At 48.7% G+C, this 23,571-nt stretch overlaps 1 protein-coding gene across 4 annotated transcripts; it reads left to right on the top strand.

Annotated features, from left to right (window-relative positions):
- On the top strand, positions 1-23,160 carry LOC136641284 (zinc finger protein RFP-like). 4 transcript variants are annotated; one of them, XM_066616989.1, is made up of 8 exons: positions 1-429; positions 2,028-2,123; positions 2,602-2,703; positions 4,122-4,144; positions 6,605-6,723; positions 7,767-7,799; positions 11,296-11,391; positions 13,761-13,897. In XM_066616989.1, the coding sequence occupies exons 1-8, from the start codon at positions 91-93 to the stop codon at positions 13,796-13,798; spliced, it is 846 nt and encodes a 281-aa protein (XP_066473086.1). In that variant the 5' UTR covers positions 1-90; the 3' UTR covers positions 13,799-13,897. The 4 variants fall into 4 exon arrangements, with proteins under 4 accessions (XP_066473086.1, XP_066473085.1, XP_066473088.1 ...); XM_066616988.1 differs by having other exon boundaries at positions 2,602-2,811; XM_066616991.1 differs by lacking the exons at positions 1-429; positions 2,028-2,123; positions 2,602-2,703; positions 4,122-4,144 and adding exons at positions 15,439-15,461; positions 16,060-16,178; positions 18,169-18,201; positions 22,289-23,160 and having other exon boundaries at positions 6,668-6,723; positions 13,761-13,991.
- Positions 23,161-23,571: the final 411 nt, after the last annotated feature.

Below are 23,571 nucleotides of genomic sequence, written 5' to 3'. Positions count from 1 at the left end.
TTCATTTGAGCCGTGGCTGCTGACAATCCAAAGAGACTCTCGGATGAAACCACTTGCCCCCTTTGCCTGGACTTCTTCACAGACCCTGTGATGTTGAAGTGCGGGCACAATTTCTGCAAAAGCTGCATTCTCAAGTGCTGGGAGAAGCCACCCACGTCCACAGTCTCGTGCCCGCAGTGCAGAGAAACAGTTCAGCCAAAGTCCTGGATGCCAAACAGGCAGCTGGCAAACATTGTTGAAATTGTCAAGCAGCTGAGCAATCAGGTGACGAAGGAGGCAGTGGCAGGGGGGGTCTGTGACAACCACCAGGAGCCCCTGAAGTTCTTCTGTGAGGACGATGAAGCTCTTATCTGTGTGGTGTGTGAGCGATCCAAGAGGCACAGAGAGCACCGTGTGGTTCCTGCAGACGAGGCTGTGGAGGAGTACAAGGTAAGGCGCCCCCCCAGGACTCAGAACTGGGAAATTGCACTATGAGTTTCTGCTGTATGGACATGAGAGGAGCCTGATCCTCTTGGGGAGGGGGCTGACTTGCCTTGGGGAAAGAGATCCTTGGAAGGAAGCCTTTGAAGGGAAGGTTTACCTGAGCAAGATAAGAGTTTCCTTCCGCAGGCACCTGGAGGCTCCTGTAGGGCAGCTTCTGGAGAGGTAGGGCGCAATTCTAACCCCTTATGTCGGTGCTTTGCAGCACCGACATAAGGGCAATGCAGCTCTGAGGTAAGGGAACAAACATTCCCTTACTTTGAGGAGGCCTCCGTGAGTGACACCCAACTGCAGGATGCAGCACATGGCCCATTGGCACCGCTATGCCAGTTCTGGAAAGCATTGACATAAGGGGTTAGGATTGCTCCCGTAGTGGTGTCAGAGCCTAATCCTATCCAACTTTCCAGCACCGGTGCAGCCGCAGTGCATCCCCGAGGTAAGGGAACAAACATTCCCATACCTTGACGAGGCCTCTGTGACTGCCTCCCCACCACAGGGTGCAGTGCATACCCCATTGGCACAACTGCACTGGTACTGGAAAATTGGATGGGATTGGGTGCCCAGACTGCTCTGTGTGTGTGCGTGTGGGGGGGGGGGAGGAATTATTCTTACAACACCTTAAAGACTAATGAGCTTATTTCTGTCTGTGTTTTTCTTTGTATGTGGAAAGAACAAGACCTGGGACCACCCAGGGCACATATATTATTGCAATACCCGCTCCCACGTATATTGGGGGTGCATGTGTCAGTGTTCCTGCTGGCTTGCGCTTCTCTGGATGGTGTACCTTCAGGCCCCCCTCTACTTCCAAACACTGTGGTAGTGGGTCCAGGGCTGGACGCTTGTATTTATTGTATTTATTTTTAAAAAATTTAAGCCACGTTTCCAAAGCTCAAGGCAGTGTACAATTAAGATAAAACATAGCTAAAATATACAGCAAGCCCTTGTTTTATCCATGGGCTTGGTGTCCACAGGTCTGAATATCAGCGGGTGTCTGTAGCTGGAGGGCCTCAGACCACCTCCCAGACCTGAACGGAAGGCGCTTCCAGACGTGTCTGGGAGGTCCTCCAAGGACCCTTTTGTGGATCCAACTATCCGCAGAACTCAATATCTGCAGGGTAAGGGGGGATATAGCAACCATAAAAGCATCTCAGAGCAATAAAATCTATTAATAATTTTTTTAAGGGGTCACTAGGGAAATCCTCTCTCCGCAAAAGACATGATAGCCTCAGGAGGGCCTTAGAAAGGTACTTCCAGTTTTTTGAGGAAAACCAGAAGTACCTTTCTAAGGCCTTCCAGAGGTCAATGAAGGCCTCCAGTGGTGACCGGAAGTGGCATTTTGTAGTCCTGGTCTCCGGGTGGCACAGGGGCCAGGATTGCCACAGTGCTCCATTTGTTGTTCTCTTTAAGTGACCATTTTTCTTTTATTGACTTTATCCTACCTATCAAAACAATCTCCCAGGGGAACCTACAGAATAACTTTTACAATCAGTGTACTTCAGTGCATAAATCCTTAAAAGCAGCTGTGCTTGAACTTTTTCTCCCTTCAGGATCAGATCTGTAACTGCTTGGAGAATCTGAGGAAGAAGAAAGAAGAGCTTCTGGCATGCAAAGAAAACACAGAAAAGCAAAGTCAAGACCTGCTTGTAGGTTTCGCTGTAATTTAGTGTAATTTAGTGTAATTTAGAGCTGGTTTTAGTGATTCCTTTGGAATGTCTAAATTGGGTTCAGTGCTGGAGCTTCATGACCCATATAGAATGTCCATACAATAGGTCTGTTAAGATATGATTTTGATAAAGAAGATATGATTTTGATAAAGTCATCCCAGTATTAAGGCTGTGATCCCACACATATGTACCTGGGTGCAAGCACCATATGCAGAAGGGGAAGATCTCTTCATGAGTGACACAAGGGCCTGCCAGTCTGTTAACTTTTTTCCTAAGAAGAAAAATTCATTTGTCTACTGTCATAGCAAGGGTCCCAGTGACATTTTATACATTGGGAGGGAACCTTAAACCCCTTCCTTTAAAGCTAACCAAGCGTGCCAGCTGCAATTCCAAGAACTGGCTCTATTTCAGACTTTAAGCTGTGTTTGCGTTCTTTCTCTTGACTGATTTGTTGCAGGATATGATTGAAAGAGAGAGGCAAAAGACAGTGGATGCATTCAGACTTCTTCGGGAGTTTCTAGAGGAAGAAGAGAAACTTCTCTTGGCCCAGATGGAAGAGGTGGACGAAGAGGACATCGCCAGACTTTCAGAGGAACTCTCTTCCCTGGAAAATACCATCCGGGAGATGGAAGAGAAATGTGAGATGCCACCAGGGGAACTCCTGAAGACCATTGATGTATAATATAGGCTAGGCTAGTCCGGCTACAGTCTTACCTTCAGGAGATCACCTGGTGGCATCTCACATGTCTGGTGTGCATGACTGTTGCTGAGATCTTCCCCTGACCTACAACCACTCCTCCAGTTCAGGTCACTCCTCAGCGTGGACTGCCCATGAATTGCACCCCCCTTCCACCTTACCTGCTACAGGGGCTGCTGGTGGGTGCAGAGAGCCACTGGAAGTTTGAGCTGGTGACTGTGAAGTGCCCAACAATGGCACAGCTTTTGTGCTGCCTGACCAAGCATTAGTGTCACATTTAGTTGGAACCATTGTGTGGCTTTCTTAATTTGTAGAGTTTGGGCCAGTTCCTTAATTCAGAGGTGACATTTTGTCCCTGCTTTGTGAAAACAAACCTTTGGCTCAGTCCTCAAGTGGTATGTTAGGGCAATTCCCAGCATCTTGATAAAGGGGGGGGGGGCATGTGAGCATTGCCATCCAGGGGTCGCCCTAGAGCAGTGGTTCTCAAACTTGTGGCACCAGGATTCACTTTTTAGAATGAAAATCTGTCAGGAGCCACAGGAAGTGATGCCATGACTGGAAGTGACATCATCATGCAAGAAAATTTTTAACAATTCTAGATTGCACTCCTACCCACACTTACCCAGGAGTAAGTCCCATTAACCGTCATTGTTAAAAGCACATACACAATAGCCTGTTAAAAGTATAGATCTGTAACATTTCCCCAAATACACTCACATACCATAGTGCAGTGTTTCTCAAACTGTGGGTCAGGACCCACTAGGTGGGTCACGAGTCAATTTGAGGTGGGTCCCCAGTCCTTTCAATATTTTATTTTTAATATATTAGACTTGATGCTACCATGGTATGTGACTGCATTTGGGGAAATGTTACAGACCTGTACTTTTAACAAGCTACTATGTATATTCTTTTAACAGTGATATTCAGTGGGACCTACTCCTGGGTAAGTGTGGGTAGGATTGCAGGCTAGGATTATTAAAAATGTTCCTACTTGATGATGTCACTTCCGGTCATGACATCACTTCTGGTGGGTCTTGACAGATTCTCATTCTAAAAAGTGGGTCCTGGTGCTAAATGTGTGAGAACCACTGCCATAGTGGCATCTAGTCTAAGATATATAAATACTGTTAATAATAATAATAATAATAAAATATTGAAATGAATGGGAACCCACCTGAAATGGGCTTGCGACCCACCTAGTGGGTCTTGACCCACAGTTTGAGAAACACTGCCCTAGAGCATCTGGGGTTTCATCTTGTTCTTCTCTCTTTTCCCTTTAGGATATTACAAGCGTGTTGCAGAGGTAAGTCATTTCCACTCATTGCCCTTCATGTTTCATGTAATAAGTAGCATATTTTCAATGGTATCTGTTTGAAATGGAACAAAAATGGATCCTCCACCTCTAGTGGAATGGCTTCTGAAAATGTGGGTCATGGTCTGTATGGTGAGATTGGCTAGTACAGTTAGAGCAGTGGTTTCCAAAGTGGGTCGGAACCCACTGGTGAGTTGCGACCTGATTTTTGGTGGGTCGTTAAAAAAGTGAAGGAAAGATCAGATAACTAATTGCCTCAAACCCTGAAACTATTCAAAAATCAGATAGCTGCTAATTACAGGTGCGTGCCCCTTAGTGACGTTCCGGCTAATATCGGTATCACATATCCGATGACCGCGTGTGGTCATGTGGTCGTTGGGGGCACACACCCCCACAGTCCAAATGGAAGGGGAGCATATCCGAGCGCTGCCTCTGTAAGGCTCAGACTGAGGGAAATCACGTCTCCTGCGTGACTTCCGGGTTCACAGAAAGAATGCCAGATGCAGGGAGTGGCAGCAAGATGCAAGTATCCTGTGTGCTCCTAAGGCATCTGGTGGGCCGCTGTGAAATATAGGAAGCTGGACTAGATGGGCCCTAGGCCTGATCCAGCAGGGCTCTTCTATGTTCTTATGTTCCCCTCACATTAAAGCTGAGGTATTCAATCTGTGCGTCCCACCTCCCTAGTGAGGCGTGGTTTGCCTCTAGGGGCGTCGCCAGGCATGTCCCCGAGAGAGGCTGCTCTGCTCTGCTCAGCTGCACCTGCTGCCTGCTGACTTGCTGCTTTTCTGCAGCTGTGAAGGAGGTGCGTGGGGCAGCCTGAGGCTGGGAGGGCTGTGAAACATGCTGGGGGGAGGTGGGAGAGAAGGCTGGCTGGGCAGGCAGGCAGAGGTGCCGCATCTTAGCATGGAGCTCTCTCCATGTGCAACCTTGCCCCAAGGACTACATCTCCCAGTGTGCCCCTCACCCTGCGCATCCTGGAAATGCCCCAGCCTGCATCCCTCCATCTTGCCTGGGGGAACAGGGGTGGCATCTACATTTTGGGTGTGTGTGTGTGAGCAGCCCCCATCTACTTTGGGGTGAGTTGTAATCTTGCTGGCTGTGGCTGCAATCCTTTCCACACTTTCCTGGGAGTAAGCCCCATTAACTCAAATGGGGCTTACTTCTAAGTAGACCTACATAGGCGTGGGGTTTGTGTCAGCTTAACCCAGGATCCTCACCTTTCTCTTTTTCCTCCCCCTTTAAAAAAGAAAAAAAGCCACTCTTGATGGCTTTGTCTCCAAAAATTGATTAAAAATTAAAATCCCCATTCCTTTTCAGCCATTCCCCTTTTTCCTCCTGCCTCCTTTTGGGGGAGGGGGTACTCTGTTGGCTGCCATTGTAAGACAAAAGGCACAATCCTAGCTAGTTCTACTCAGAAGTAAGTCCTATTGTGTTCAATGGGACTTACTCCCAGGAAAGTGGGGTTAGGATTCCAGCCGAACAGTCTCTAGGTCTCAGTTTGCAATTAGCAGATACACACAAAACAAAGTCTTCCCCTTCCCTAGCAAATTCATCACTTCCCCCCTCCTTTTCCAAAACCCTCCAGGTGTGCTGCTAACAAACTCAGGGCACAATCCTAACCAGGTCTACTCAGTCCTATTTTGTTCAATGGGGCTTACTTTCAGGTAAGTGTGGTTAGGATTGCAGCCTCAGAGTGCTGGCAGATTTTTTTTTAGTGTATAATTATAACACCTTCATCCCCATTTTGGGGGTAACTGAGGTGAGGTGTTGTAATGGGGAGCCGTGGCCACAAGGATCAGGAGGCGCAAGCCAGAAAAGTTCGAGAACCACTGCGTTAAAGTAAGGCCTGGAAGTTTGGGAGCCACTGCAGTGTTTCCAGGGTATATTTGCGAAGCTGTGCCTCCCCATGTCAGTATTGCTCCTCCGTGCAGCTGGGACAATGCTGGCATGGGATAGAACTGGGGGGATGACAGCCATATTGCCCGCATCACTTAAGCAAGAAGATTAATGAGGGCACAGCAGTGATGTCCTTTACCATAAAGTCATAGCCATCAAAAGGGATTTGGAAAGAGAGCTGGTTTGATGTAGTAATTAGAATGCTGGACAAAGCACAGGGAGACCCAGGATGTACTCCATTCCGGTGTGAAGCTCCTTCGGGTGAACCAGGGCCCCTCGTCCTCTCCTCATTCTAACCTTCTTTACAGAACTGTTGGGAGGACCAAGTGCTGGTTATGGGGGAACGTGAACTAAGCCATGCCAGCTCCATGTTACATACAGACTGGGGGTTCCTAACAGGGTGAATGATTCCCATCCACCCTAGCACCCCATAAGTGTCTCTTAGTGTGCACTGTTCATGGCAATGGAAGAGGATCCTGCCCTCTTGGATGCCTTGACTGTTCCTGCATTGAAAGTTTCAGACTTGGCAGGTAGCGAATAAATGTTTCTTTTCAGGTGTGAGCAAAAGGAGAAATTTGAGATTCTGATGGATTTCCCTTCTGAGCTAAAATGGAGATGCTGGAACTTCTGGGAAATCAGTCTTGTTCTTGAGAACATCAGAAAGGAATTCAAAGGTAATGGAAACATCCCTGCCACAATTTCAGACTGGCTCCTATGAAGAGTCCACTGCAAAAGCTTGTCTTGCTGTTCACAGGGGGGAGCAGATGACTTATTTATTGTTTGTGGAATAAATTTCATTGTGTTCTGCTGCTGCCCTGGGGGCCACCTGGTCATCCCACAATGAATATAAAACAATGCATAAAATAGAGAATCAAGTCATTGACACAGTTCCAGGCTTCTTCCTTACCAGGACTATCCCAGTCAACCCAAAAATGCTGCTTTCCTGCAGAGACTGAAATCCAGACTTTGGACCAGTTAAACTAGGCAGTAGTTCTGATATAAGACAGAACTACTTTTGCAGGAGAGAAAGAGAGAGACCGAGCAGCTGGAAATCACTCTGCTCACAATGGAGACATGTTTTCCCTGGCAGGGAGTTGCCACGCAGCAGAACCCACTGAAGACCTCTCGGGAAAGGGAACAGGGTCGAGCAGGCAGAATTTAGTCAACCTACGATGGAGGCAGGTATTCCCCTGCTTGAAGTGTCCTTAATCTGGATCCTCGGTAATAACTCTGTTGAGGATGGAACAGACAGACAATGCTAATGGGCAGGAAGGAAGGTGCTGGCACTGCCACCATCCTGAAGTGTGATGGAGCTTTCCTTTGCAGTGCTGTTCTTTAAGAGCTGCTGGGTCTTCAGTTGAGATGTTCCTTCATGGCCAGATCCTGGTACACAGTTTGTAGTTGTCTCCTTTGAAGATTGGGCAAACCTATCTTCAAACAGAAGTTTCAGAGGTTAAGGACGCAATCCTAATGAACTTTCCAGTGCTGGCATATCTATGCCAGTGGGGTAGGTGCTGCATCCTGCAGTTATTTGTTCCCTTACCTTGGAGTTGCATTGCCCATAGCTAAGGACTGCACCCTAGGTCTGTGAGGATGTGCTCCCTGATTGGCTCTCAGGCATAGGTGTCTTGGATGTATCAGAACACAGCTTCTTTTCCTGGGGAAAAGGTGTGAGAATCATCGTCATAAATATCTCATCTCTCCATTTTCTTCCTAGGCACACTGAAATCTCAATCTCGACTACGGAAAGGTAAATCTTGGAAATGGTTCTTCCGGGGGCTGGCTCAGTTGTTAATGGAGCCATGTTAAAAAAATTCAAGTTCCTATTAGGAGAGAAACCTCAGAACATCTTGCTGGAAAGATTACTCTGTTTGGCCTGCTAGAGCAGGGGAAGATATAGAAATTTGCATAAAGGAAACAAAGCATTCCTAGGTAAACAAAGGAGTTTGGAGCTGCTTCTTTAGCTATGCATCATGAGCTTCCTGGGCTTGATTGGGTGTTTCCAGGAGGACACAGAACAGAATGGCCTATCCAAGGAAGTTCCTGGGGCACAATAAACATGGCAAGGTGTGCTGCCCCAGCCTTAGGTCCTTAATGGTGGGTGAGACTTCTTGACCCAGAGACTGAAAAGAACTGCTCAGCTGGGCAATTGCAACTTAATTTAATATTCAGGCAGGACTTTGTTCTTGCTGGCTATCCTTTTGTCAGAATTTAAGCACCCAAATTTAAATTTTGTATGTCTCAGTCATGTCCCTCCCACACACCTCTTTCCTAGACTGAAGAGCCCCAAACGCTGTAGCCTCTCCTCATAAGGGAGGTGCCCCATCCCCAGGGTGACCAAAGTGGGACAGAGTGCCTGCACCTTGAACCATTGTAGAAGATGGGATTTGGCAGGTGCAGCTCAACATGGAAGGGCTTAAAAAGCTGCACCTTCCAAAATTCCCTCTTCTATACAATGGTTAAAGGTATAGACACTCTATCCTCCATCGTAGCTGGTCACTCTCCTCATCCTAGCCTACCTCGCAGTGCTGTTGTGAAGATAAACGAGGCAGGAGAGAAGCACAGTATCCAAAACCACTGCTTCGAAGAACAGTAGGAGAAACTTGTGATCGAGAAGAAAATAGGAGTGGGGGGGAAGTACCCGAGGTGGCCAATTGGGTGACTTTTCGCTCCAGGAGGCGAGGCTGCCTCTCCACCCCTCCTCCTGTTTCATCGCCAAGACTTAGGGACGGAGGAACGCCTGGCCACAGGGGAAACGAAACTGCAGCTGCCCAGAGCCCTGCGTTGGAAGGAGAAACCGGAGCTCTAGAAAGCTTCCCTGCAGTGGCATAGCTAGAAGGGGGCAAAGCACTAAGTTTTGCAGGGAGCCTCACAGCGTGCGTGCAGGCGGCCCCTCCCTTTCGGAGCCATTCCGGGTGGTGGGTGCGAAAAGGGGCTCCCTGGAAAACTTAGTGCTTTGCCCCCCCAAGGCTACGCCACTGCCTACCTGTCCCCTTTAGGAGCAGGCAGGACGAATCAGCGGGGAGATCGCGGCCGCGTTCGCACGTGCTGCTGGTTTCCCGGGTGTTCCTGGAAGGTGCCTGAGCAGGCGCTATAGGGGAGCCCGGACCTGGTGGGGCTGCTGCCGCCTGGCATGGCCGCGGGGCGCTTGAGGCTGCGGCTGCGGGAGGAGACCACCTGCCTCATCTGCCAGGACGTCTACGCGGAGCCTGGCGTGCGGGCACAGCTTCTGCCGCGCCTGCCTTGCCCGGCGCTGGGGAGAGGCGCCCGCAGCAGGCGCCGCCTGCCCTGACTGCGGAGAGGCGGCCGAGCAGGGCGCCTGCAGGCCCAACGCGCTGCTGGCCAGCTTGGCAGGCGTGGCCAGGCAGCTCGGGCCGGAGGAGGGAGGCGGACTGTGCCAGGGGCACCAGGAGCCCCTGAAGCTCTTCTGCCAGGACGATGGCGCCCTCCTCTGCCTGGTGTGCGAGAAGTCCCGGCTGCACCGAGGCCACAGTGTGGTGCCCGTGGAGGAGGCCGCCCAAGAGCACCAGGTGGGCACCTGTAAGACCAGGCTGGGCACGGGCTCAGGGCCATGCTGATGGGAGGACCTCACCTGGCCCCACTCACTCCTGGACCCCCAGTCCCAGTGGCAGCAGTAGTGCCCAGTGTGCTGTCACTGGGTGGGGGAGTTTGCCACAGGCCCCCCACGGCAACTTGTGCCAACACTGACAGTGTGCTGTCAGCAGGCAAGGGAGGGCGCCATAAGAACAGACCCGCTGGATCAGGCCAAAGGCCCATCTAGTCCAACTTCCTACATCTCACAGTGGCCTACCAAATGTCTCGGAGAGTACACAAGACAACAAGAGACCCGCATCCCGGTCCCATCTCTTGCATCTGGCATTCTGAGATAACCCACTTCTAAAATCAGGAGGTTGCGCATACACATCATGGCTTGTAATCTGTGATGGACTTTTCCTCCAGAAATTGGTCCAAACCCCTTTTAAAGGCACCTAGGCTGGCTAGCGGATGTCCCCTGGTTCTAGTGTTTATGGGAGAGGGAAAAGAGCTTTTCTCTATCCATCCCTTGCATGATTTTGTATGTCTCAATCATGTCCCCCCTCAGGTGCCTTATTTCTAGACTGAAGATGCCTTTTTCTAGACTACAGGTTCTGTAGCCTGTCTTCGTAAGGGCCTCCCTCCCAGCAACCTGTACCAACAATGACAACCAGCATGTAGTTGGATGGTGCCAAGCTGGGAGAGGAGGGACTCTGGCCAGATTCCAGAGGAGGTGGAAGGGGGGACTGAGGTTGCACTGGCAGCCAGAACGGGGAACCAGGGGTTTACCAGCTCTACCCTAGAAATTTGCCTTTGGATCAGCTCAGTACTAGCCCAGACCAGTCTCTTATAAGCTACCTCAGAGTGCCAGGTGCAAGAGAATGGTAACAGGATGCAGGTCTCGTGTTGTCTTGTGTGCTCCCAGAGGCATCTGGTGGGCCACCATGAGATACAGGAAGCTGGACTAGCTGGGCCTTTGACCTGATCCAGCAGGGCTTGTCTTATGTTCTTAAGCTATTGTATGTTGTTTCTGCCAAGGCCAAATGTCTTTTTGGGTGTCTCCATCTCTCATGTTAGGATTAAAAGTAGAATAAGAACTTCAGTGTTCCACTTGAGAATCAGTTGCTCGCAAACAGGCACTTCTGTCTTTTGGCTGGGTGGGAGCAGCTCACCTGGAATGATGTTCTGATGGACTGGGATGGTTCAATAGTCATTTGGGACCTGTATTTGTGTAAGGAACTTGGAAGTAACAAAGCAGAGAGGAGGCTTTGAAGGAAATAACTAAGGGACATTTTGTAGCTTGGGCTCCACAGCAGGAAAAGTCTTGCCTGGTCAAACAAACCATTGACAGTTCCTTCAACACATCTAATCTGCAAAAGGATTTGTAGATTATTGCGTGGGGAGGGAGGTGAGAAGCTCCAGGAACCCATGTCCCTTCCTTCCTTATTCCCAGCCCTTCACGTCTCCCTTCTTTCTCCCCCAGCCCTCTGCCCACATTGTGTGTGTGTGGGGGGGGAAGGGCGGGCGGGTTGAGTCCCAGCGCCACTTAACAGATTTGGAAGACTCCAACATTGCTGGTGGCATGTAGGAAAGAGTACGAGCCTTTCCCCCTCCAATCTCCATATCTTAAAAAAAGTTTTGATTCATATACTGTACTTTTTGGCCTCTGAAAGAAACCATACCTGAACAGTTTGCTTTTGTTGACCATTTAGGAAAGGATTCGTGTCTGCCTGGAGAATCTGAGGAAGATGAGGGACACAGTTCTGGCCTACCAGTCAAACACCGAAATGGAAAGTCAAGAGCTGCTCGTAAGTTGTCACTATTGTTAAAGCTGACACAAAACGTTGAAGAATTCAACTTTCAGTGCAGATCGAGATCTCGTAGTTGGATTGGGTAAGGAGATGCTCCTTATTGATTAAGATTTCAATTGTAACAAAGAATCTCAAGGTTTCCATACCTTGAAGACCAACAAATATATTGTGGGACAAGCTTTTGTGGACCAGGCAGAGTGCACTGTATGATATTAGAGAGAGTGAAATGTAAGGTTTGTGTTCAGGTGTATGTATATACATGCACAAAGAGTTTATAAAGTGGGACCAAAATGTCAAGCAGTGCAAGAGTGAGTATGTGTTCTTCCCAGGCAGAGCACACGTGGATAAAATATCCCATCAGGATGGGTGTGAGGCCACTGGTGACAATTTACAAATCTTCTTCTGCAGTTTGGAGGAACTTGATAGCTCAGGGTAACTATGGGGGACGTAGTGCAAATGCACTAACAAAGTGTACTGACCCTCTGCTTTCACTGTATGCTCTTATTTTGATTAGGGGGTTTCGTTTGTTGAAATTAGGGGGCAGGGGCAGGAGTGGTCCTGGCCACTGTGCAGCCCAGGGGCAAGCCTGGCAGTGCCTCCTCCTTCCTTCTAAGGCCTCTGGAGTGCCTTAAAACATCACTTTCAGTTTCCCTGAAAAACCAAAAGTGATGTTTTAAGAGTACTCCAGAGTACTTAGAAGTCCTTCTGAGGGTTGGGGAGGCTGCATGCAGCCTCTTTGGCCCTTAGAACGCCTCCCGATGGGGAGGTAGCAGGTGCGGGCAGTCCTCAGGGTGCATGGTTGGGGGCGGTGCTCCCCTAACTGTGCTGCCCAGGGGCACTTGTACCCATGGACCTCTCGTAGGTATGCCACAGGCGGGGGGACGATGACAAGGTGAATAGATGGAGCATGCAGAGAGATGTAAAATTAGGGCAGATGGGCTTCAAGGCACATCTTTTTTTCATCATGGAGTAACACACATCAGTAAGACAAAGGAGGTGATTGGTCCTGTACTTGAGTTATAAATACCTTTATATAAGTCATATTAAGCTGAAAACATACATTTTTATAAATGTATTTAGGAAATCCATTCAATGTAATTTAGATTTTAATAAAGTTTGGTGTAACACTGACTCCGGACTCAATATTCCCCCCACCCCCAAAGATGCAGAAGAGGAGGATTGAGACTGAAAGGGAACAAGTACATGCAGGGGAGCTGATTTGTAGCATGCAACATATGAGATTGTCGAACGTGTTTACTGCTTGCACCTTAAGGTGGGCTTGAGCTTACAGTCTGCATTCTTTTTGGTGTGTGAGTGAATTTGTGAGCACCTTCTCTCTTAGAATGAAGATTTTTTTGCTTCAGGAATAGATATTAAGGACACCTGAAAGAGAACCGTTACTTTACCCCACACCACCAATAATCACACCAGACACAGACTTGGAAATAAACTGGGCCACTTTGTTAACTACTAATACATAAAAAGCAGCAGAGCACTAACTGAGCAAAAGAGCCAGGCGGGAGCTAGCTGGGGGAAAGGGTCCTGGCCTTCTGCATCGCCCAAGGTGTAATTGGGCATACAACCTGACTCCCGGCAGTGCTTAGTCATTGTCTAAACTTGCCTATCCTCAGCAACCCGCAAGGGTCTAGGCAGCTGGATGGCTCTGCCCACAGGCAAACCTGCAGGCCAATAGGCTTTGCCTATTCCAGTTCAGGGGCTTGCCAGCCAGCCTCTTTGAGCTGGTCAAGCATCATGGGAGTGTACTGTCTCTCCCCTTGCCTTTGCTTGCCTCAGATTATGCCTGTGGCCTGCTGACCCACCCCGCACAACACCTGCCAAAGTGACCAATTAACCTATGACAACTCTGCATCACCCAGCTTCAGGGTAGGCAAGAAAACCCCCACACTTGGCCAATCTCTGTGAAAGCAAAAAGTTCCTACCTGGCCCTCCAGAGAGCGGCCAGCTAGTCTTGGACTAAAGAAAGTTTGGGCAGGAGGGGGACCCTGTCAGGAGCCTGACTGAGCTGGCCCGGAATGTGCGCAACCCAACAATCCTACTAGGACCCCCCCCCCCCAAGACCTGGGCTAGCCAATCAGGCTTCTTTACATGGCTGCTCTCAGTAATGACTGAGTTTGAATTGCACAGGATCTAACTTGCATATTCATTCCATCTCAGCAGCTTCATAATGAAGAAATTCTTATTTTCCTTTGGGAAATAAGATGGACCTAGAATGTGGTCTCTGGGAAAAGTCAGAGGGTTACCTTACCCATCTGTAAAGCCCACAAAATATACCCACTGAAACAAACGATTGACCATATTTCTCCCTGTGGACTGTTCTTCTCCTCTGTCCATCTGCTTTGTTACAGAAACTGACCGAGCGAGAGAGGCAGAAGACAGTGGCTGAGTTCAGAGAGCTGCACCAGCTTCTGGATGCAGAAGAAAACGGTTTGCTGGCCCAGATGGAAGAGGTGGACAAGGAGATTGTGAGGAAAAGGGACGAGCGCATGGCCAGACTCTCAGAGGAGCTCTCTTCCCTTGATGGCATCATTCAGGAGTTGGAGGGGAAATGTCAGCAGATGGCAAGAGAACTCCTGGAGGTGAGGCTGTGGAGGGAAGAGTACAGGACCTTCTCCAGAGGAAGGTTGGCTCTGAACTTTTGTGAACCTCTGTGGTTATCCACGTGGACAAGTCATATACTTTATAACTCAGGACTGTCAACTCATTTCATACCGTGCAGCCGAATAGCATTCATGATACCTGCTGAGGGCCGAAGTGATGTCATTAAGCAGGAAGTGATGTCATTAAGCAGGTCATGACAAAACAAAGCAGTTTTTTTTCTCACCTAGGAACTCATTAGCTGCAAAGGGAAAATACACAAATCTTGATCACATTTACAAAATATGGGAGAGCCCAATTATCATGTGGGCTGCCCTTTCAGCAGTGATACCTCAACCAGCTTAACAGCTGAGACCAACTGATGGTATTGCTGAGAGAGGCCAAGGGCTGGATGAAGAGCTTCGGTGGGTGGTCTCCGGCCCCTGGGCCTTATGTTTGACACCTCTGGTATAATTGGAGCTGAACTTATGGTGCTGATAATGGACTCTTTTATTGTAAGGAGCAGGCAAGCAAAATGGGACAGAGCATTCATCTGCCTTATCTTATGAGGATTTTCTGTAATTGAGACATCCTGTAGCATACGCTCTCTATATTTGATGAAGATGCACTCCCACCATAATCATGGACTGACTAGTGCAGCTATTTTCAGCCACTGTGCCATGGCACACTGGTGTGCCGTGAATGGTCTGCAGGTGTGCCACGGCAGTTTGGAGGAGGGTCATTTATTAGTAGGCCACTGGAGAATGGAAGCACTCTGCTGACAGTACAGTGTGCCTTGTCAATTGTCAAAAGACTGATGGTGTACCTTAATAGTTTTAGTACCTTGTCAGTGTGCCATGAGATGAAAAAGGTTGAAAATCACTGGACTAGTGTATATTAGGCAATCTGCAGTCAGTTGGGCAAGAAGAGGACCAGGTGTCCTAATTATCCAAGGGCTGATAGTGTTCCATGGAAGGAACATAAGTCAACATGCCCATTCAGACCAAAGTTTCATCTGGTCCAGCATCCTGTTTCCAATGATCCACCAGATGCTTCCAGAATGCTCACTAGTAGGTCATATGAACACCTCTCCCCTGTTGCATGTCCCCAGCAATTGATACACTGTCTCTGAGCAATGAGGGTATATGGAGCTAACATGACTAAATGCGCATTAGAAGACCTGTTCTCTATAAACTTGTCCATAAATAGTGCAATCCTATGCATGGCTACTCGGGAATAAACCCTTTTATGCTCTATAGAGCTTACTCCCAGAAAAGTTGTGTATAGTATTGCAGCCTAATTCTTTTTTCAATCCATGTCTGCTGGCGGTGATGCTGTCTTGTCACAGCAAATTCTGTAAGGTAATTATGTACAGTCTGGAGAAATACTTTCATTTGTCTTGAATAATCAGATTTAACACTTCTCTTTTCTCTCTTTTTCTGCCTCTAGGATGGTGGAAACATCTTACGGAGGTAAGCAGGACCCACCAATGTTCTTAAGGACCTCTTAAAGGGATTTTCAGGAAGCACAGAAGAAAAGCTAGTGCCAGATTGCTCTTCTTTCTTGGACACTGCATGAAGGGGCTCTATGGGCATAGGACCCTCCAAGGTTTTTCCCCTTCCCCATGAGGGAAGGAGGTCTCTCCTCCCTTCCCCTATATTTTCTCTCCACTGCCATTTAACTTGGTAGCAGCAGTGGTGTGGGTGGGTAAGTGGACTGTCTGGCAACACAATTGTCTAGAGGGGCAGAGGAGGAAGAATTATACATGTGACATTTACAGATCCACCTCTCCTTCCAAAACAATCAGTCTGCTCTTCAAGAGTAAATAATACTCACTCTTGGTGAAGACTTTTCAGTGTGTGCGCAGATTGTGGCGGCCATGATGATAAGTTTGCACAGGTTGACTAAGCTGTGCCAGCAATATGTGACACACAGACAGGTGAAGGGTCCTGTTCACTGCAGCACCCAGCAAGTGTCACTTTGGTTGAGAGTTCTGTCCTCTCTGATGCTTTCCTTGGTTACCTTGACCATTGCAGACTCGATGGGTAGTGAATAAGTCTTTCTTTCCAGGTGTGAGCAGAAGGAGAAGTTTGAGATTCCGGTGGGCTTCCCTCCTGGGCTGAAATGGAGAGCCTGGGACTTCTGTGGTATCAATTCCATCCTGAAGGATGTCATGCACAACTTCAAAGGTAACGGAGGTATCCCTAAAGAGAGTTCAGACTGACTCCTAAGGAAGAGAGGGTGGGATCTCTGTAGAAATATGACTCTGGTTCAATTCTGGTAACAATGAAAAGACTGCATTTCCCTTCCACAAGTGGCTCATTTTCCTCACTGAGTACTTACCTCGTGTTATTTAAATCTTATTCGCTGTCTCCTTCTCTTTGAATCTGCTGCTGCTTGCCCACTTGGAGACGGGGTGGGTGAACAAGAAGCCACAGCAGGACCAGGGACTCCAGCAATTGGCAGTGGATTCCCTGCTGAAGTATGAGCCTTGGTGGATTCTCTGCACTGCCAACTCCTGGCATTAGCCCTACAAATGATCCTGCTGGCTTCCTCACTGTGACATAACCAATAAGGCTGGAGTTCAAAATCTTCCATATTAATAGTGAACTGGGGTGGTTGGGTGCCTATCGGAGCACAGGCAATTTGCAAGGAAGCTGTAGATCAGTGCAAGATCACCTGCTTTGTATGTGGGAGGTTTCAGGTTCCGTTCTTGGTGTCTCTGATAGAGCTGGAAAAGGTCTGAAACTCCCAGACCTACCCCTATCTGAGCCACTGCTAGTCCGTGTTGACAAGACTGTGCTTGATCAGTCTAGAAAGAAGGTACCTTAGGGGAGACATAATCGAAGCATATTAAGTTATGCATAGGATGGACAGAAGGATGTTCTTTTCCCTTTCACACAACATCACAACCAGGTCACACCTACTGAAAGTGAGTGGCGGGAAAGAAAACATTTATTTGCCCGGTGAGTCTGTGGAACTCCTTGCCACAAGATGTGGTTATGATACTTGGCCCAGATATCTGTAAAAGAGGATTGGACAGATTTATGGAGGAAAAGTCTATCACAGGCTACAGACCATTATGAATATAGGCTACCTGTAAAACCCTGAGGTTGCATATCTTTGAATGCCAGATTCAAGGGAGTGACCACAGCATGCAGGTATCTTGTTGTCTTGAGTGCTCTCTAAGGCACCCGATGGACCACTGTGAGATACAAGAAGCTGGACAAGATGGGCCTTTGCCCTGATCCAGCAGGGCTCTTAAAATGGGGCCATCATAAATAAGGTAGTGGTTTCTACATTGGGGAGTATGCAGAACCATAAATGAAGTTAACCCCCCCCCCCTCCAAAAAAAAAAAAAAAAAAAATCCAGGCTTTTGCAGAGTGAGCATCTTCAGTGGCCCACCGGAGCCACAAAACACTGAAATGGCAGAACAGGACATCAGGAAGGGCAAGAATTGGCTGCCTGAGCCTTTAATAGCTGGAGCTGAACATTGAAGCTGTAGAGATCAACATTTTGTTGCAGGATTCTGTTCTCATTCTCTTTGAATGAGGACAGAATTGTATCCCTTAGTGTGCCTGCTTTGAATGACGTGAGTCGAGATTACTTTCCTCCCCTACTCTTTTAGTTTGAATTTCACAAGTATTGGAAATGCAGAGATGACAAAAGGGAAAGTCCTCCTTCCTCCTGGACCAGTGGCCAATTTCCATGAGGATCCTGCAAAAGGCTTTTTCACTATTTACACTGGGGAACGGGGGCTTTAACCCATATCTGCCCAGCCCACGGGTGTACACATTTGATCCCTGTGGCATAGATGCAACTTTAGGCAAAAAGGTTTAAGTTCCCTTGGCCTGTCTCCTGGGTCACAACTTCTTCATGGCTGGAAATCTGATGATGCAGAGGGACGGGAAGGATGCCGCAGCTCTGGCACCTTCTGGAAGCATTTTGAAGATATATGTTGGGGGGTGTTCCTCGCTGCTCCTCAAGTGCTTCTGGGTCTGGAGATGGAGTTCTATCCATTCTTCAGCAGAACCTAATTCACAACATGCAGGTGGGTCAATCAGTCTTCTTTCAGGAGTTTCAGAGGCTGGACCGGAGGGCTCTACTCCATGTTTGGATCTAACTGAATCCAGCTCCTTTGTCATAAGTATTTCATCTCTCCTTCTTTTTCTCCTTAGCCAGTCTGAAAGCTGGACACCCGCAACGAAAAGGTAAATTTCAGGAAGCAAAGGGAAGGGCCTCTGTACACGGGTGGGAGGAGAATGGCTCAGTGGCCATTGCTGTTCTCTGGAATTCTGTCCCATTGCTCTTTAGCAGCAACTTGGCGAAAGGTGGGAAAGGAGGCTGTTTCTGTGCATGCCTTTGAAATTTTAAAGAAGACTGAACGTCACTTTTGTTAGAAGTTTGCCTCCAAAATCACCAAGACCCTCTGCTTTCTCGGAGGAAGATGGTGGTGGAGCAGGCTGATTGAGGAGGGGGTGCCTCAGAGCTTTGCCTCCTGAGATGCCAGGTCAGCTTAGCAAGAGGGCATTTGCAGAGAACACCTTCCGAAGCCCCACAGCCCCAGCCACCTTTCCCAACTGTATCACCTCTCCCTGTGTGCCCCTCCTGATTCAATCTCCACCCTAGGAAAAAGCCCTTTGCCTCACTTTCCCCATATGTATTTTAAATACCCTGGCCTGAATTTTCATTTTTTTAAAATTATTCTACTGCTTCCCTTTTTCTATATAAACTAGTGCCCTTTTTTTTGTAACTACCTAAATGAGCGCTGGTTGCAGTGAACAAGAGGAGTAAGTACCTTGTCCCAAGGTATACAGTACCCAAGGTGCAAGGGAGGGCACCAGGATGCAGGTCTCTTGTTGTCTTGTGTGCTGCCTAGGGCACTTGGTGGGCCACTGTGAGGTACAGGATGCTGGACTAGATGGGCCTATGGCCTGATCCAGCGGGGCAGTTCTTATGTTCTTATGTCCCAAGCCTCACGCAGGATCTGCTGGGATCTCGCAGCATCCTGGCCCTATGATACCCTATGATATGAACAGGTGGATTTGTCACTTGGCTGCTCCCCTTGTCACTGACTGACTGCGCCATGGGTCTTTTGGGCACTGTCTCACCTGCTGCTGAGAGACCTCTTTTTCTCTGGCTGATTTAATGAATGAAATCTTGTTTTAAGAAATATATGTATTTTAACGCCCCCCGAAAGCCAACGTCTTCGCAAGGCGGCGGCTGTTCCACCACTCCCGAAAGCTTCTGACGGGTCCTGCTGACTTTAGACGACCAGACAAGAATCCAGTATCCTCCTCCTGTGACGTCCCTGCCAGAAATGAGCTTCGAGGAGGTGGAGCCACCCAAGAAAACTCTGCCCTTAGCGCTTTGCCTACAAACTCCGTCCCTGGTTTGTCCTTTGAGGGGCTGGGTCAAAACTGTACCCCCTGGTTTAGGTGCAGCACATCTCTAGGCTGCTAGACAATATCTTCCCAAAGCTCTGCTTGAGCCTCTCTGCAAGAGAAGAGTCTACCTGAGAAGGTGAGGAGATTCACTGGGATCAACCCAAGGCTTGGCTGTGTTATCTATGGTGATTTTTTTCTGAATCGTGTTCTTTTATTTTCATTGGTGCTATGCACACATGGACTATATACTGTATGCCTTAATGTATGCAAGTATATTCCTGTATATGCCAGGCAGCACCCCTCAGGCCGACCCGCCTCCCTGTGCCAATCCTGCATTGCATTCTGAGTTATTTTCTGGAAGTCTCTATATGCCAAACTGTGGACACTGTGCTTTCTGAAACTTAGACCAGGCAGTCGACTCTTCACTTCTCCTACTGTCCACTCGCATTCTCTGGGAAAGGAGATAAGATGGATCTGATGTAATACTGTTCCCATCAGATACTTGTCTTTCAACTCTTGTGATGCCGTCTCTGCAGATTCCCATAAATATTGGGATCCTGCTCAAGTGATGTGCGATGGGCAAAAACCAGCTGCGTCCTGGCATCATTCTTGTATTTCTAAAATGCTGCACGAAACCAAGGCTTGGCAGGCTTTTTCCAAAAAGATATTTAATAATCCCACTGGGAAACTTGCTTTTCCTTTTGCAAATTTCCTTCCCTCTATCCCACTCTCACTTTCTCTCCCCCCCCCCCGCCAAGGTTAGGGATGGGGAAGAAACGTGTAGAGCTATTCTAAATCTCCTTTCTTTGAAAATTCCTTTCTATCTGTTCACCAACTACCAGCGCATACCTGCTTACACCACACTCTAGGAGCGTTTCACATATACGCACCCGGGTCTGTAGACTTTTGCTGAGTCTGTACCTAGTCAAGTATATGTTCCTTAAATAAATCTCTTGTCACTTTGCTCTCTTTCCTGGTGCTTCCTTGCCTGTCTCATGCATTGATTCTGGCTGACACTGGTCTGTGGGGCTTAGCCCCCAAATTCCTACCTTTCTCTGGCTGTGCCTTCAAGGAGGCTGGAGAGCAGGGACATCGTATTATCCATTAGGCTAACTAGGCTGAAGCCTAGGGCTCCTGCAGGGATCAGGGGCGTGTTAATTTACCCGCCCTGATGTGGGGGGTACAAGCACTGGCCAACAAATGGGGGGGTGAGGAAGCCCTTGGCCCTGCATACCTCGTGGGGGGGGGGAATGACAGGCTGCCTGCCCCCTAATGTGGTGGTGGTGCCCAGCAGGCACCTGCATTCCAGCCACGTGGATTCAGACAGCCTCAGAAGATCAGAGCATCATTATAAAAACTAAAGACAGGAAATCTTAATTCAAGATCTGTTTCTATGCCCTCAAATGATGCCGTAGGGGAGGACTGACACATGCCACGTCTTGGCTTTATTCTCCCCTCCTTCCACCCCTTTCAAACTGTTATGTATATCAGTGTTAATCAACCTGTGGGTTGTGACCCCAGTGGGGTGGCAAAGCCTTACTTGGTGCATGGCGGCAACCTGTCAAAGCCTTTGCAGGAAAGGGCTCAGATCCATTCCAGTCCTGGCACTGCCTTGTAGAAACGGAGTTCCACAGAAGAGCCAGGCGGCGGCTGCAGGAACACGTGCCTCTCTTAGGGAGATGGTGAAGGAGCGCACCATCGGCCCTTGCAATGCTGCAGCTGTTGCCTGGCTTTGCTGTGCTGCCCGAGGCCCCATTCACCTTTGGGTTGCCTGAGATCATGCTGGAGCTTGTGTGAGAACCAGCTCTGAAAGAAATTGTGCACCCTGCTAATGATTGGCGCATGGGCGTGGCCCAGAAGGGGTGGGGTCGACCCATGGCTTCCCTGAGTGTCATGCCTTCTGCCCTCATGTCCATTTTGTGTATAAGTGTTCTGGGTAAAACAACTCGTGGTGCCAGACCGGCATCTAGATATGTTGGCATGTAAAGTGGGTGCTTCTGGTCACTGGTAGCTGTGTTTTATCCTGGCAGCCAAATGTGGCTCAATAGGTGAGGAGGTGGAATGGGAAGGCCGGGTAGTCTCCACCTCTCCAAGCAGGTGCCTTTGTGACATGATCACATCAGGAATGTGACATTATGACATCACGAAAGCAAGGTGACCTCAGTGTGAGCACAGGAATGTCTCTGCCAGCTCTGCCAGAAGGTGGAGGCCACATGGAGGAGAGGAGGCAGCAGAGAGACATCTGAGCGGTGGCTGGGGAGAGAAGGCAAGTTCCCTTTGCGTGAACTTGCAGAGCGAGGGGGGAGGAAGTGGCTGAAGCAGGCGGCTCTCCATGGTCTAAAGCTGGCGGACGTCAGCCGGCTGACCTGGCGGAAGCTGGTGGATGTGGGCGGACAGAAGCTGGTGGCCGTCGCTTTCGGAAGCCAAGTTCAAATATGTCGCCTGAGTCGCGACCAAGCAGGTGGATGGAGCAGATGAAAGCCGGCGGAAGTCTGCCCACTGAAGCGTGCCTGGAAGCCGCTGGCTGTCTGCGGATTGAAACCAGGGAGTGTGCGCGCGGGAGTGAAGGGTGGACAGGGGTTGGCGTGATGCTCCAGCATTGCCAACCTTGTGTGATTGTGTGTGTGTGTGTGTGTGTGTGTGTGTGTGTGTGTGGCAGTGAATGTGGTTGAGACGCGGGGGCTTTGCTATTGGTTGCTGATGAAGGTCGGCTTCCAGGCATTGCGTGTGGATGGGATGGATGAAAACCACTTTCCACTCGTGGATATTCCTCAGTGGAAAATGGTGGACGTTGGCGTGGAGACCGGGAACAATGCTGGCAGGCAGAAGCCGGTGGAGGCGCCTGGGTATTGCTTGTGGATGCTTGTGACCTCCCCACTCCTCACCCTGCTTTTCTATCTTTTCTTTCCAGGGTTGCTAGCAGTTTGCTGCTCAAGAGCCCCCGGATTTCCTGCTTCCATACATCCTCTCTAGTTCTCCGGTCTCCTGGAAAAGAAAAGAAAATCCACCAAGCAATGCCGGAGTTATGAAATGTTTTTCTAGTTTTTTGAAGCGCGTTGGGCATTGACCACCTTCGGAAGCAGGTGCATCTGGCCCCAGCTGAATGATCTTCTTAATGGTTTATAGACGCTCCTTAGGTTCCTCCTTAGAGGTAGAACAGGATGCCCCAAAGCAGCTTGCTCAGGTCTGTCTCTCCAAGACCAAAAGCCCTAGTTGAATATCTAGTCGTACTTAGGGGACCAGGCCCCTTAGAATGAGACCCAGACTACAGAAGAGTCTCCACCTCTCGGGGTGAAAGTGCTTTCTCTCCAAATGGCATTGCAAAAAGTTGGGTCACAGAATTGTATTATGTAAAACAGAAATTTTGAATGTGCTTAAATGATACATAAATTAGATACTGCTTGTGAAATGTGGATTCTCCTGGTGCAGCCTTTAATGTTTCCTCAATTTGCATATGGGGCAGTAGCTCAGTAGCAGAGCACCGGCTATTTATCTAGAGGCCCCCCAGATCCCAGGTTGAACCCACAGCATCTGAGAGCAGAGAATTCACTTTGACAGCATGTAAAAACCAAATACACCCCTAAACTCAGGAGTGAAACACTCAGCCTTGGAAGCCAAGGCTGGCTCAGCTCTATTCTGACTTTTAAACTTGTGCTGCTAATTTTTTTTTTAATAATCTTGTTACTTTATAATTTTGTAATGTTTATAGTGCATCTTGTATTCCTGTGTTTATTGCTGTATTTGTTGCATGAGCCACCTTGGGTACCCCATGGGGGGGGAAGGAAAGGAAATTGAATAAATAAATAATAAAAGTGAAGAGGTGCCAATTTGTGACGACAGTAAGGGGATGAGGCCTTTACAAACAAATAGGGGTTATCTTCTGGCAAAACACCATGTGAAAAGGCATGCTTGAGCCTCCCCAGGGAGGCTAATTAGGTTCCACCTAATCAGAGCCGGTAGCCCTGTGTACGGCTTGTTTGAATATTCTACCCTTAAGGGCAGTGCATGGAACAGAATTTGGTTGTCATATCTCAAAACCCAGGGAGAAGTTTGTGGCTAAAGGTGTCTTCTAATAATCAAATGGAGGAACACAGTATACTGAAGAGGGCAGTAAAAGGTGTCTTCTAATAGGGAGACTGGGAGAATACCAACCTCCCCTGCCCTGCTTAGAGCAGAGCCCTGACAGAGCTCCCC

Source organism: Tiliqua scincoides, chromosome 2 (assembly GCF_035046505.1).
Source record: "Tiliqua scincoides isolate rTilSci1 chromosome 2, rTilSci1.hap2, whole genome shotgun sequence".
NCBI lineage: Eukaryota > Metazoa > Chordata > Lepidosauria > Squamata > Scincidae > Tiliqua > Tiliqua scincoides.
The sequence above is the reverse complement of the archived record's forward strand: the minus strand, read 5'-3'. Positions and strand labels throughout refer to the sequence as shown.